Raw genomic sequence first — 16,416 nt, forward strand, 5'->3', positions numbered from 1 at the left:
GACCCACTGCTTAGTTACCCACCCACCTGGGCAGACTGGTTCTTTTGGATGGTAGCCAACCCTTTGTCCACGGCTGCTTCCATCTGAATAGAGGACCATCACATTTTAACAACCCTGCTGTACTGCTACCCCTTGGAATTTCAACCCAAGATGGAGGTAAAGAGACAAAATTCATAAGCTGTACACAGATAGAGTCCCCAAATCATCACAATCCCCAATTCAAAATCATATCGATAGAGGGCAAGTGAATTGGGGCACTGCTAGCCTCTGGAAGTGGACTCTGATCGCTGTGCTTGACATTTCTTATCTCTTCCTTTCTTCTCATCAATATAGGCAGGAACCAGACTTAGACACAACCAAAACAAGCAGCTGTTTAGGATCATGATTTTTTGGGGAACCCTCATCCCAGGCTAGCTCTGCATCTAATAGGCCAGCCCTATCTCCCACTGCAGCAGAGCAACAAGAGGGGAGGAGACAATTCTCTGTCAGAGCCCCACCCCTTAACTCCTGGCAGCTGGATGGACAGGCAACTCATGACCAAATCCTCAGCTCTAAAAACTTGGAACCCCACATATAGCAAGGTCAGAGCTAAATACCTCACTGACAAAATCTGATTGTGGCATTCAAGTTTATACTGAAAAAGCTGGATCAATATAACTTCCAAAACTCACTGCACATAGTTTGTCCAACCATTAAATTCATAAAAGCAGAAATTGGAGGTTGGAAGGGGAACATACGCAGAGGGAACTGTCATCTGGATCCTGTACATGTTGAGGTAACTGACTGCAATCTTCTCTAGACCAGCTTTGTCCATGACAAACTCTAATCAGAACTGTTTCAGAGTAACAGCTGTGTTAGTCTGTATTCGCAAAAAGAAAAGGAGTACTTGTGGCACCCTAACCAATTTATTTGAGCATGAGCTTTCGTGAGCTACAGCTCACTTCATCGGATGAAGTGAGCTGTAGCTCACGAAAGCTCATGCTCAAATATCACTTCATCCGATGAAGTGAGCTGTAGCTCACGAAAGCTCATGCTCAAATATATTGGTTAGTCTCTAAGGTGCCACAAGTACTCCTTTTCTTTTTAATCAGAACTGGTGCATAATTTAGGAAATGTCATGCATTCTGTGTTTTCATTGTTCCGCCTCTTTCCCCCACTATGATCTTCTTTGTCTGTTTAGTTAACTTTTTAAACCTGATCACTAAAGTATAATAATGATAGCCCCTCCAGCATTCCATGCAACATGTTTAAAGGGTAGCCCGCTTGCCTCTTATTTGTGGAACATTTTGTACCTACTAGTTTGAAAAATACAGAGAACAAGTGAAACTAAAGAGTCACGGCAGGTTAGGAAAATAATGTAGGTGTTATGGAGAAAAGTCTTTGAAGCCCTCAGCTGAGTATAGAGGCTGTAGTAAAAAAAGAAAAAACAATATATGAGCGAGGAATAAACACAGGGAGAGGAGACAATGGAATCCACGTTGTTATACTAAACACTGTTTACACCTTTGCTAGACTATGATTCAGGCTCTTACTCTTCATGAAGATAATTATAACTTAAAGTAACCAGACTGAATACATATTTTAAAGGGAAACAGCAGTAATTAGAATACCTTAGAGCACTGCACACACTACACATATACTAAAGAAAAGAGGGAATAAATAATGAGTTTTCCATACACCACAGCAGTACTTCAGCGGCTGGGTCTCATGGCTCTCCCACTAAATCCTGCATTTTTTGGTGATCCATGGCAGGACTGTATCATACAGGTTTTATCACAGGAAGGGGAGAAAGGTATAGGAAACACTACGGCACAGTTCCCAGAGGAGTGCCTTCCTCAAGGATTGGTGGGTTATGAATGTAGTGGGTACAACCTACAAGCCCTGCAGATCTGGACACAAAGGAGGTTTTGAGCCTAGAGAGAGGCAGTCTTCTTCCTCTGACTGTGTGTTCCGTGTTACCTCCCCCTCTATGAAAGCACAGGCTCCTAAGGAGCTATGATCCCATTAGCCACACCTCACGCACACAGAGGGAATGGCACAGAACATATTCTCTCTCAGGATTTCCTGGTGGTAATTCTGCTGGTTATAGGGGAGCATGCTTGGAAGGAGTGGGTGAGCTGGATGCAAAGACTCTATCCCCCCCAACCTTCTGTCTTCTATAAAAATTTCAGATGACTTCTGCTCACTCTGCTAGAGAATGTCGAGGGGAATATCCAGCCAATTCACTATTTTCCTCAGTGGGATATTCAGACTCATTAAGATTGAGAGAATTCAGGTCCTATTAAAAGCCACAGGAAATCAACAAAGCTGAATATCCTATAACGTAAATTAGATCTATTTTAAATTTGGTTGTGGAAACATGATCCAAGGGTGAAAGCACCCGGTGGAGGGACAGGAGGTCTGGGTTCCATCCCATCAGTTAATGGCCTTGGACAAGTCACTTAATCTGGGCTCATTTTTCCAGCTACAAAATAGCATCCCCAGTCCCCACTCCCTACAAGTTACATTCATTGGTAGTGGCAAAGTACTTTGAGATCCTTAGTTAAAAGATAGTACAGGAGTGCCAAGTATCATCTTCATTAAAAAGTAATTGGCTCACCTAGTTTTAAATTAATAAAAATTAATAAAAGGCATTTATGAAATACAGAAATTACCTTTAAAACACGGCCCAAAAAGTCAAAACTTTGATTTCTAGACATTTCTAATATTCTGAATTCTCTCTGTCCTACTGATTAAAGCAGGTTTTATACTGCACTGCAGTTTTTCCTTTAAGGTTATTTGTTATGGGGAAAGGCTAAGCAGATTGAGTTCATTTTCATTACAGAAAACTTTAAGGTGACCCAATAAAATTAATTTGAAATTAAAGTGCAGTGAGGCTGATAATTCCACACTAGTAAGGAGTTTAAACAAAAACAGGAAACACAATCTAAAAACCAAGAAAGTACGAGCAAACGGGGAATCCAGCTAGAATTAATTCATCTGAAAGGTGGTACACATAGAAATAAATTGTCAAACAAGACCACTGAAGCAAATACTGAAAATTAATAAAGAGATAGCGAACAGTTGCAATACATAGAGTGAAGCTGGAGGAAGCAGGGACAAACATGAATATGGATTTGAAATAAATGTATAGTGACACGGCTTGCTAGGTTGAGTAGATTTATTTTCCTGTCCAGAAATTCTTATGTCCTTATGAGTTAAGAATGCACTGGTTTTAATTTTACTGGGTTTTACTGCTTTATGCCAGACCCTTAATGTAATTTAACAGAAGCAACTGTCAACTGGTTTCAGTGCAAAATTTGACTTTATTTCAAATGATTGAAATCTAGTAGAAACTTTTCCCCCTTGACAAGCGAACTTTTCAGATGCAAGCGCTGACTATTCACTTCTTTACCCCAACAAAGACTGAGATTGGATATAATAGGAAAATCATACAATGGAGAACTGACATCACTGAATGACTGATCGACAGTGGTAACAGACCCACCTTTTGCGAGAAAGGAAGGCATAAAGATCTAGGGATCTAGAGATAAGGTGCTCAGATATCATGGTGATGGGCACTGAGCACAGAATAAATATCTACACACAGCAGACAGATTCATTAGACCTTGAGAAAAAGGATTTTATTCTTCTGCGTTTGTATTTTTTAGGAAAGTAAATATGCATGTCACTCCCCCCCGCACCACAGTAGCACTGAAGGGTCTAAAACCTTCTGTGATGAAAGTGATGTCGAGCTGCCCTGTAATTTATGAATACTGGATGTTGATTTGGTTAGTGGGACATTTACTGTATGAATGTTCATTTAGTTGAACAGGGGCGTTGTAAGAAAAACAAACAGGAAGCGAAACAATTGCTTGAGACAAACCATCTTTGTTAAACCCCTGCTATTCCCCTGGCTGCCTTCATTGCCTCTCCTGATGATTCCTCAGCTATTTCTCAATGCAGGAAGAAACAGGAGAAAGCAGCCTAATTAACTGATACCCCACACACCTCCTAGTTCTCATTGTGATAAATGCAGCTTCAACTACCTTCAGGAGAAGATGCAAGGAAGGAATGAAGGCACACGGAGAAGAGGAAGGAGGAAAACATCCCAGAAAAATACTGGAATGAGGAATACCTCAGGAGAGGGAAAGATTCTCACAAAGCTGGCAGAGAGGAATAAGGCAAAAAAAAATGTTGGATGTGGGGAGAAGGCCTACTGGGCAAAACACACCGAGAACACTTCATGCCTCCAGCTTCCATCCTGGACACACCACACGATCCACTGTCTACAGCCAAGTGCTGAGGTACAACCGCATTTTCTCCAACCCCTCAGACAGAGACCAACAAGATCGTCACCAAGCATTCTCAAAACTACGATACCCCCAGGAGGAAATAAGGAAACAGATCAACAGAGCCAGACATGTACCCAGAAGCCTCCTGCTGCAAGACAAGCCCAAGAAAGAAACCAACAGAACTCCACTGGCCATCACATACAGTCCTCAGCTAAAACCTCTCCACCGCATCATCAGTGATCTACAACCCACCCTGGACAACAATCCCTCACTTTCACAGGTCTCGGGAGACAGGCCAGTCCTCGCCCACAGACAACCTGCCAACCGGAAGCATATTCTCACCAGCAACTACACACCACACCATAGTAACTAACTCAGGAACCAATCCATGCAACAAACCTCAATGCCAACTCTGTCCACATATCTACACCAGCAACACCATGACAGGACCTAACCAGATCAGCCACACCATCACTGGTTCATTCACCTGCACGTCCACCAAGGTAATATATGCTATCATGTGCCAGCAATGCCCCTCTGCTATGTACATCGGCCAAACTGGACAGTCCCTATGTAAAAGGATAAATGGACACAAATCAGATATTAGGAATGGCAATATACAAAAACCCGTAGGAGAACACTTCAACCTCGCTGGACACACAATAGCAGATTTAAAGGTAGCCATCCTGCAGCAAAAAAACTTCAGAACCAGACTTCAAAGAGAAACTGCTGAGCTTCAGTTCATTTGCAAATTTGACACCATCAGCTCAGGATTAAACAAAGACTGTGAATGGCTAGCCAACTACAAAAGCAGTTCTCCTCCCTTGGTGTTCACACCTTAACTGCTGGAAGAGGGCCTCATCCTCCTGGATTGAACTAACCTCGTTATCCCTAGCCTGATTCTTGCTTGCATATTTATACCTGCCTCTGGAAATTTCCACTACATGCATCCGACGAAGTGGGTATTCACCCCCGAAAGCTTATGCGCCAATACGTCTGTTAGTCTATAAGGTGCCACAGGACTCTCTGCCGCTTTTACAGATCCAGACTAACATGGCTACCCCTCTGATGCGAGAACACTTTGTGCTTTCCCAAACATAAATGGGTGCATTTGTTTCTAGGTATTTTGGATATGGAGTCAGTGTGTCCCAGAGAACAGAATGGGAGTCAGGAAATGCGGGTTCTAATCCTGGCTCTCTCAATGCCTTGCTGTGCGGCCTTGGGCCAGTCACTTCTTTGTGTCAGTTTGCTTGTCTGTTAAATGGAGACAATGACACTTACTTTGAGACTTATGGCGGAAAAGCATTATATAAATATGCTTGGTATTAACACTCCTCTCCTAAACTACTGTGTCAAACTGCTATGCATTGTTAAACATCTGCTGTACTTCATCCCATATGTGGCTGCATTTCAGCAGTGGATCAGCTTGTTAAGTTTGTAAAGCACTTTGGGATCCCTTGGGATGAAATATGCACTGTAAATTGAAAATAGTTTATTTTCCCCTTGTACATTGTTTATGAAAATGCCTTTATTACAAATATTTAATTTTAAAAATTACCAAACGTGAAAAAAATGTTTTCTGATGTAAATCTTTTAAAGACTGAGATAGTACACAAAAATATTATTGTTGTACTTATATCTGATATCGTGAAACACACAGATGCAATTTGCCCATGGGCTTCCCTGTATTTGATTTACACAACGAGGAATTTTACAGGCTGTAAATAGTCTCAGGACATCAGAAGACTCTTCTCTCATTGGAAATATTCTCAGCTAACTATAGCTCCTCTTTGCATAAAACATTAACATTTTTGTGATGTTTAGGACCCAGTGGTGTGAATCTTGATTACCTTCGGGTTCTAACACTCTGTCACTCAGATGGTACTCCAGTGTACAATCAAAAGTATGCAGAAGCTTTTTCCATACAGTAGTTTTACTTGCTTCCAGAATGCTAAATCTTAATATTTTATACTTATATTTAAATTTTAGCAGTACTGGATAAATGTTAACATGCTTTTATGCTAATGCAATCACTGACAATCCAGATAATGTTGTATATTGGCATATACTGTTAGTGAATTATGGATACCTAAATGTATGATAGCACAAGCCTAACAATTATTTTTGTTAGTGTATTTAACTTTTATTTGCAATCACAACACTTGAGAATTGTTTAAATTAACTTTACTTCTGCAAACTCCTGAATGGAAAACATTTTGTTGAGGTTTTAAAACAGCAAGTTGCAGTAGTTACAACAATGGTACTATTTAAAGGGATCTGACCATACTGAACAACACTTGATGTGATCACGGACTAGGTGGCTACGCCCAGTTTTCCAGAACCTCAAAACTAACGCCTTAATTGAAAAAATAATAGATGAACTCTTGCATTCCTCCACAACACTCTCTCCTCTCAACCACACAACTTGATTAGTACATCAGTAGGATTAGACTTGTAAAAAAAACAAAACCTTGTCCATATACATAAAAACAACATGAGTGGCAAGAGGAATAGAACCCCCTCTACTTCAAAAACACAAGCCTGTAGCACAAAGCTACTGTAACCCAGCCACTAGAGGGCACTCTCTCTCACACACACACACACTTTTGACAATACAAAAGTAACAGTCTCCAGTAAAAGATAATAGTAAGCTGAGCGAGAGATCTTCGAGAACTCACTGACAGCAAAATATCACTGGGTCAAAGGTATGGAAGTTTGTGGTTTTGCTGCACCTCAGGGGGGAGTGGCGACATCATTCTGAATAAATCTGAATACGTTTGGAAAAAACATACTTTTCTGCGGCCAGAGTTAAAGACAAACCAAGTTTGGAGAAAAATCAGTTGATTCATTTTAAAGCTGAAAGGTCTTCAGTTTGAGATTTGTGCAGAGTCTGAGACAATTTAGTGTTCTAAACCACAATTGGTTTCAATTAATCTAAAATGGAACAAAACTATTTCAACTGGCTACCTTCAAACAAAAGTAAATGAGTTGACGAAAGTCACACAAGAAGTCTGTGGCACAGCCAGAAGTAGAACCTAGAACTTTTGTTTCCTATTATCCCTGGCTTCCTTTTGTTCCCCTCTACCACTCTGTCTGTACCTACTTATTGTCTCTTGTATTATACTAAGGCCTTGTCTACACACAAAAGTTTTATCATTTACACCACACACACACATTACAAGCAGTACAATACACTTAAGTGTGTGCACAGTTACTCCAGTATAAAAGTATGTATACCAATATAGCTTATTCCTGTATGGGAAGAAGACTAAGATACACCTGCAGACGGATTTTTATACCAGTATAGCTCTGTCCACACCAGGGGTTGCACTGGTAAAACTAAACTTGTTAAAAAAATATCACTATACTAGTATAAAATCTGTGTGTAGACCAGGAAATAGACTGTAAATTCTTTGGGGCAGAAACTGTCTTTCTGTTCTGTGTTCGTCTAGGAGATCCTGATCCATATATGAGGCTCCTAGGCACTACTGCAATACAAATAAACAAAGAAGAAGATTCTAGGATTGCCACTCTCTCTGTGTGTCACTCAGAAGCCTAGAATGTCCGTTGAGTCAGTGTGAAGTGATGGACAGCTACAAGCATGGTTGAGAGCTCTTTTCATTTAGAATATCACCAGGTTCAATCATCACTGGGATTCAGGGTCTGTTACCACCTAATTTTTAAGTTCTCAGCCATTCTGACTTCATGAATTATAAGAGTCCTAGACCACGGTGATATCAGAGGTAACTCACCCAATCACCACCCTTATTCTACTGCTAATGTGCACGCAACAAATTCATTGGTTGTATGAAGGAGACTGCACAGAACGTGGATTATCTTCACCTAACTGCCACACCCATGCAACAACACAGGCTTAATAAACAATAGTAGTAATAATAATCTTGATTTAGAAAAAAACAATGCAAAAAAAAATGTGCTGAGGAAAGTTTAAAAAGGAAAAAAAAAGTTTAAAAAGAAACACAAAATAAGCACTTAGCAAATAAATTAACCAGATATCACAAACTAAACACGTCAGCATGTAAATGTCTATTTAATAAGAAAGTTTAAGCACAGCCAGGTAAAAAGAATAAAAAGCTCCTCAAATATGGGAATGAAGGAATGAGACAGTACATCATCTGAACCACTGAAGGTTACCATCTGTCAGAAAGCTCTTTTAAAAAAAATTAAATGTTTGCAAGAACAGTACTTTAGTACCATATCTGAAAAAGATATACTTCTTCCCCACAACAGGCATTTGTAATTTAGTGAGAAAAAATATACATGCATTAGTAGCCAATTATATACATTCAGATCACAATATCATTAATTTATTGTGTCATGACTGTGTTGCTTTAGCTCTCTCAGGGAAGATGTGGTTTAAAATTTTCCCCTTTGTATTTCAGATTGCCCTTAAATGTTTCCAAATTCCCTGCATTGCATCTATGACAGATGTAAAACTTACAATTAAAGTTCTACGCTTTAGCAGAAAGTCCAATAAAGTCACTAAAGTTGTAGTTTTAAATGGTACTCTAAATTATCAGAATATAGAGAAGGGATTGCATTTCTGTTCTGAGAAAATGTCTGACAAAGAAACCAGTCTATCACATGAATTCATTTTGAGTTTTGAAATTTTTTTTAGCTTACTTGGTAGAGCTCAGAGACCAAAAATTCAAGCTCAGTCTGAAAACTGTGAGCCAGATTGTGAGCTGGTGTAAATCAGTGTAACTTCACTGAAGTCAATGGAGTATGCCAATTCACACCAGTTTAGGATCTGGCTCACTGTACATAAGCCTCTAAAAGAAATGCTAGCTTTTATATAATAAAAAATGACAAATAATTCACAATGATGTGAAAAGTGTGACCATATTTCAAGGCATAAGAACAAACAGGGGTTTTGTTGTTGTTGTTGTTTTTTTTGGGGGGGGGGGGGGTTAAAAAGGTTTTTGGCTTTCAGCCTTCTTGACTTCTCTGCATTATTCATATTCACCCCTTCCCCACCACACACTTTAAAAGCTTTTTAAAAAAAAACAACATTCAAACCCAAGCTGCCAACATTCCTACAATTTGAAGAACATTAGAACACAGTGTAGCATGAGGAAAAATGGATTCCTTTCTGTGGTAGCCATCTTTCAGTGTGTTATAAACACCTTTCATATCAGCCGGTCATCTGTTCAGTTTCTTGACACCAATTCCAATGCAAGTTTAGCTTTAATATGGGAATTACACATGTGCATTTCAATGGCAAAATTAGGCCCCTGGATTCATAACCTTGACTTGTGTTCTCCCAGAAGACTAAAGTATATCTGATGTCACAGTCTCACTATTCAAAAATGAACTATTCCCTGGAGAAGTGAAGAAAAGACAAAGGGAAGGAGAAGAGAAGGGAAATTTCTCTGGTGTCACATTTCCACTAGCCTGGGAATTTTTCATGTGTACCAGATAGGATAAAATACCCATCTGTTCAGAAAGGTGAAGAAAAGTATCTCGACTGTCTGATCTCTTAAAAAGCTATTCTTTCCCATTCATCCTCCCTCACCCCCGTTTCCCAGTGAGCACACACACACTGCTCACCTAGATAGTGCAGCTCCCAGGACAAAGGCAGCATGTTCCTTTAGCACAGGCTCGGTGCTGTTTACTCCATTAATCACAAGCTGAAGTCCACCCAAGGAAAGAAAGTCTTTTGCATTGTCCACCTATGAATGAATAGATTCCACACTAACGTAAAACTTAACATGCATCACTTGGGTTCCCATCAAGTTTTCAAGCAGAGTACTTTAGAACATAACATAACATCTAAATCAATTTTATCTTTTCCAAATATATCTGGAATTTTGTTTTGAAAGCTTCTTAAAATTAAAGAAAAAAATCATGGCTCATAAATCATACACTGCTCCCTGTGAGCATCACATTCCACACTTCCAGAAACAATATATGCAGACAGGTGGCTATTATCAAATAGATAACGCATCACTGAAAATTCAAATAATTTGATTAGCTATCAAAACTTTCCCCTGACACGTGTTGTTAACTCAGAGAACCTGACACTGTCAAAACAAAGTAAATTCTCACTTATTCTCACACTAGAAGGCCATTATTGGGAACATAGGGAATTGTGTGCTATACATATATACAAAGTGAGCTGTAATTGGCAGGTTTGAAGTGGTAGAAATAATTGTCAAGCAGCCTGTCAGCAGCAGCAATAATGCACTAACTTCACATTCTAAGCTTCTGGTTAAAGCAAGAGATGGACAAACTATTCCTGACATTCTACATTAATATAGTCCAAGGTACTGTGTTAACTTGAACGGTAGAAGCCAACCTCGAATTAATAGAGGCTAGCAAGAAACTTTCCTTGGATGCAGGTTATCCCATAAGTGCCTGCTACAGGGTTTCTTGTGTCTTCCTCTGAAGCAGCCAGTACTGGGCTGACCACTCTGAGACAGGATTCCAGAGTAGATGAACCAGTGGTCTGATCATCTATGGCAATTCCTATGTTCTAATATTCTTACATTCATGCTGCTGCACTTTGACTTGAAACAGATTTTGGGCTACCACAGGGGAAAAGGAGGGAAAAATAAATCTGAATCAACACTAGAAAAGTGCCTGCAAGTAGTTTGCAATTGTTACCTAAAGGGAGAGTCTCAAGCAGTTCAGGCTTATTTAGTGCAAAGTTTATTGCTGCTAAATTTAGAAGAAGGATTTTTTCAAAAATCTACTAGAGAGCAGTCTTCAAGGAATTTTCAAAATTGTTTTGTATATTTATGGAACTTTTTGTTTTTAGATTTCCCACCATTCCTCTTTGATGATGGAGACAGAAACGATGAAAAATAACCAAAAAATGACTGTTGGGTCGACAAGGTAAAACTGACCGGTCCAGGTTCCCTGACTAAACTGACTGAAGTGCTAATAGTAATAAAATACTCCAAATAGAGTACAACAGAGTTAGCAGATTAGTTTCAAATTTAATAATCTAAATTTTTATTAGTAAAATATTTTTATCTTGACAGTGTTCCTTTAACAAAATTGATTATGGGTCAAATACTTCAAGCAAGATCCCAAATCATACAAACACTGATCCATGTGCTTAATATAACTTCATTGACTTCACTACCATTGACTTCACTGCCTAAATCCTACTGAATCAGGGCTTAGGTTTACATGCATTATCTATAATTCATTATGAGGTGGTACCCAACATTTCATTTGGCAATTTATTGCTCTTCAGCAAGAATCAATGGTACCTTGGAGTCCAGTTGTGAGATCATTTATCGTTTGCATCAACCATTTTTTCCTCAGTCCTTTTGGATCACATTCTTCTAACTTTTCTATAAACCTGACCTCATGCATCTCCTTTCCTTTCTCTGAGTCAACCCTCCTCTAGAGTGATCTTAACTGCAATATAAATCTAATCTAACCTCCTTGATCACGCTCAATCATCGTAATATTTAAGAATATTTAAAACTAGAAATATCAAGTCTCTCTCAGTCTGTAGGAACAATAAATTGGTTAGTTTACACTTTGCAGATATGTCTATATAAAGAGCTTAATGAGGGAAAGCCAAATCAAAAAACATGAGTTTTGCATTTAGTACTGATCACAGTGAGGTCAGTCGTCATTCTACTCTCACCTGGGAGCGAGTCCCATAGTCTACCTCCAGTTCCAGTGAAAGGTGTCCAAGTCACAAGACTGGAGTATAAATTGTAAAAACAATATACAAATTTTTTTAAAAAATGTTTTAACCTTATTTTGTTCCCTGGCATCTGCTGTGAAAACTGCTACTCCTCACATTGTTTTTTTTTTTTTTAAAGCACATAAGCATTAACCTACCTGCAGAGCTGGGAATGCATTGCTGAGCAATGTATGCAGTGTTGTTATAGCTAATGCTTAGCTCCAGCCCACTGAAAACAGCAGAGAAGAAAGCCAAAGTTCATAAAAGCACTCCAATAAAGCAAGCATGCGGTGGAGATGGGGGTATGGGAGACAAGTAAATATGACAGTACTCACAGTGGGAGCAACTTTAAATTGGGAGAGATTGAGAGAGAGAGAAAATGGAGATAGAGGAGATATTAGAAACAAGAGAAAAGAAGACTGTCAATAAGACAGAGAGGAGAGGAAAGGAAATTAACACCGTAAAATGGTATTGCAGTTCTGAAGTGGGAAGGAAGAAAGACAAGGAAAGAAGAGAAAATAATCTGAGAGAAAAATGAGACTGCAAACTATAAAAAGGGGCCTGGGCTCTGTGTGCGCTGGGGTGTGAACACTCTGGGCTCTGTTCATAAATGAGTTATGGTCTGTTTTCTTTATACTTGTGATGTTTTCTGTACATGCAAAAAACAAAGCAATATTCTCTGTCTCTCAAGAGCTACCCAAACACACTAAGCTGAATCCTGATTAGCACAGGGCCAACTGATTCTGGCAAAATAAGAGCTGGAGAAGACCCGTGACCCTGGGCTGATTCTCTGTGAAAGATCAAGTTGGGTAAATCTCCCAATCCAGTCCTTCTACCACCCAACCCCAATCCAATCCCTGACCCCTTACACTGCTTCCTCCCCTGATTACATTGTTAAGGTTGAGCTCAGCACATTCAGTGGATTCTCTGCTACATCCTAAGGACTGATCACTGCTTATCTGCCAGCAATCTGGGACTTCCCCATAACTTGCTCCTCAGAGTAGACAGTAATACTCTGCTAGGAAACCTCACAGTACAAAAGATTTTCCACTCCAGGGCTTCCCATCAACAGTACACTTGGCATTCTAAGGACTGAGGAGCCAGTACAGGGTAGCACACAGGAGCTGGAGTATTAGCATTGGTGGTGCAGTAGGGACTAAGGTTGAAAGACTCTGGAGGTTGAAAGACTTGCTGGGACATCATCTTGTAAATAAGAAGGAATGGAGCCAATATCTCTCCTCAATAGATCTGTGTAGCCCTGCCTTCTTGCTTTCCACGCTCTTCTGTAATGTCCTGTTAAGGATTGCTACTCAGATCCATCAGCTTGCATTGGTGTAACTGAGTCACAGGACAGAGAACTCCTGACTAATTCTTTTCTGTGTCATGCTCCAAGACCGTATTTGGATGCCCTTCAGTAATTACACTAAGCAAGTGTTGCTAAAGTTAATATTAAATAGAGAGAACATCCTGGGTGCACTCAACTAGCTGGAGGAAGAAAGAGGAGGAAAAGTTATTACCTGCCCCTTAGCCAGCGTATTTCTTAATAGCTGCCTGTGGGACATGGAGGGACTGCCCATAAATCTGCAGCTATCCTCTATTCATATTCCAGCTTCCCCTCCATTTTCTCTCTTCTAGTAGTTCAGAGTCCCACCTGTTTGTGTTTGGGTAAGATTCCCTTCACCACTCTGGTCCTACAGAACAGGAACTTACCATCTACACGAGCATTTCTGAACCGCAGGGTTTGAACTTGGTTCCCCCTGATCCTGGAGTGTACATAACCAGCCGTTAGGGCATTGGCAGTCCAAGTTTATTCTTTGAGTAAGTCAGGTGCACATGGCAGCAAAAGTATTGCAAGGAAAGAGAGTGACAAGGTTTGCCACTCTGTGAATGTCTGTGAGAAAGATTCAGTATGGGAATAGGAGATGAAAAGCTCTGGAAATAATACTTTGAAGAGATTTTTCTTTTGCATCTTGGCAGATGGACTTTGCTTCTCATCAGACCTTGCTTCTCCCAAAAACTGTTTTTAAAATGCATTTCATGCTAGTGAAAGGTACCAGATTAACATCTCTAGAGACTGAACTCCCCAGAGAAGGTTCAGCACTGAGAACAGTCGTGGAAGCTTCCCCATATTGCCTCTGTCAATCTGCTTCAAACTAAATGTGTCAGAACCACATCCGCATGTGATATAAGAGGGTACTTTTCTCTACAAGGTCCATTCTGTCCTCGGTCTCTGCACTGAGATTGTACACAAGAAAGCAAACAGGTGCTGAAAATGATTTTTGGGACATGGGTATCTGTTCACTGAGAACTGAAACTCATTTCACATACCAGACAGCTATTTGGTGGTCTAATAAATTCTGGTCACCTGTGGGCCCATATTTGAGAGGTTCTACATCCCATTTCTAAGTCGTTCTGAGCTAAAAGAAGGACTTTCTGTATGTGTGTGAGTATGCGTGGTTTCCCTTTCTTGATATAATGGCTTTCTGTATGGAGACGTATGAGGAGAGATAATCATGAAGGGTTACACATAGGGTGACCAGATAGCAAGTATGAAAAAAATTGGGACACTTCTTTTTTCCATAGTGGAGGGGCATAGTTGTGTGTATAAAAGACAAAGCCCCTCATATCAGGATAATACCAGAACATCTTGTCACCCTAGTCACGCAGGACAACAGATGCCTTTCATGTAATAATAAAGGAATAATAATTTTATTTATATTTATGAAGTACCCATCCCTGTACCTTGCAAGGCATTCAGGGCACTGACTAATAACTTCAACAGTACAAATATACACACAAATGGCAAATAAAACCCATCTTCATCAACCACATGCAAAAAGATAGATACATACAGAGGGCTGAGAACACACCGCAAATTGTGAAAACTTGGCCTCTACAGTGATTATATTTTATCAATTTAGAATAATAATGTATTAGAAATGCAGATATAAAATAAGGCTGCAGTTGTCCTGTGAAATCGCTTATTGTCCTCGGATTGCCATAATTAAGTAATATGTATTATCGGATACTGAAAAGAATAATAAAACCACATTTATGATACCATATTCCCTGGATTTTACACAACAACTTTTAATGTTTTTTTGTTACCTCACCTGATGAACATAATATTCAAGGTCGTACAGTGCTGCTACTTTTTCATCCAGAGTAGAAGTAGAGCTATTGAATTTGTTGATTAATTTCACCATAATTTCAAAATCAGTTTCTATCTTCATGTTGAGTTCTTCAAACTCCTTCTTCAGCTCTTCTATGGGACGAAACCTTTGTCTCACATCTTCCAGATTAGTCTTAGAAATGAGAGAAGTAAAACCAAAAGAAATACAGATGTTAAAATAGTGGATTGGTGGAGTACATCATCCTAAAGGTACACCACAGCCTACAGATAACTTAGAAGTGGAATTTAACCTTCAGTGAGTTTGAGGCCTTTGATTTAGAGATTTAGAGACAGATCTTCTAAGTATTTAGGTACCTAAAGATGCAAATAGGCACTCAGGTATCTACACACTTTTAAAAATCACACTAACACCCACTGAAACCAGGGGGAATTTGAGCTTTTGAAAATTCCACTAAGCTTCTATCTGCATTTTTAGGTGCCTAAATACCTTTAAAATCTTAGGTGCCCTTAGATACTAATATGAAGAGAGAAGAAATTACCTCAGCTTTGTCTGCACCTACCATTCTATATCATCTCTCTATCCATCTTCCGTTCAAGATCAACCAAAATAAAAAAGCATTACTCTTGATATGCCGTAAGGCTAAAAGTGCCACAATATTTAGTCCATTCAATACTATCATCGTCATCTTCTCACATTTTTATACAGTGTCTTGCATCCCAAAGGCTCCCAAATGACAAATTCCAGAATCACTTCACCAACCACTAAAATGCAGGCACCTAGCATACGCTCAGGAAGGCAGCAGCTATTTAAGAGCATCCAGCAATCTTGCATTACAGTTTAGGATAGGAAATAGAGATTATTGTATCTAACAAACATCAAGGTAGTTCCCTAAACTGAATTGGGGCAGGCTGCTGTGATGAAAGCCCTGACTCCTTAAACTCACTTTTAAAATGGGCAAGAATGTGTCAAATACTCAGTCTGGTGATGTGACAGTGCAGTAGAACTCTATTTTATATAATCTCTCTCATACAAACAATACCCTATAAAGTTTTGCAGAGTTCGGTAACAGCAGAGGGTGAGAATATAAGTCACATGTGGAAGGTAAGAAAGAAGAGAGATACTTTCAGCTGAGATATGAAAGGAGATGAGAAGTTAATGAGGTGGAGAGACTCAGGTAAGTTGTTCCAAGTAGCAAGAACTGCATAGAAGAAAGTTCTTCCATTAACAGTGATTAAACTGTGTGGAGGGACAGAGTTGAAACTACTGATATATAGATAGAGAAAGCCAGAAAGGAAGCAGAGAAAAAAGACTAAATGTGAGATACGTTGAAGCATGGCCA

At 39.5% G+C, this 16,416-nt stretch overlaps 1 protein-coding gene across 14 annotated transcripts in view; it reads right to left on the reverse strand.

Annotated features, from left to right (window-relative positions):
- Positions 1–16,416, reverse strand: part of SIL1 (SIL1 nucleotide exchange factor) — a 214,487-nt gene that overhangs the window by 54,280 nt on the left and 143,791 nt on the right. For all 14 annotated transcript variants that reach the window (XM_007059174.4, XM_037906286.2, XM_037906284.2 and 11 more), the window contains 2 exons: positions 15,057–15,248; positions 9,846–9,967 (listed from right to left, as the gene is read on the reverse strand). In XM_007059174.4, the coding sequence (XP_007059236.2) occupies positions 9,846–9,967; positions 15,057–15,248 (314 nt within the window). The remainder of the gene's footprint in view (positions 1–9,845; positions 9,968–15,056; positions 15,249–16,416) is intronic.

Source organism: Chelonia mydas, chromosome 8 (genome assembly GCF_015237465.2).
Source record: "Chelonia mydas isolate rCheMyd1 chromosome 8, rCheMyd1.pri.v2, whole genome shotgun sequence".
NCBI classification, from domain to species: Eukaryota; Metazoa; Chordata; order Testudines; family Cheloniidae; genus Chelonia; species Chelonia mydas.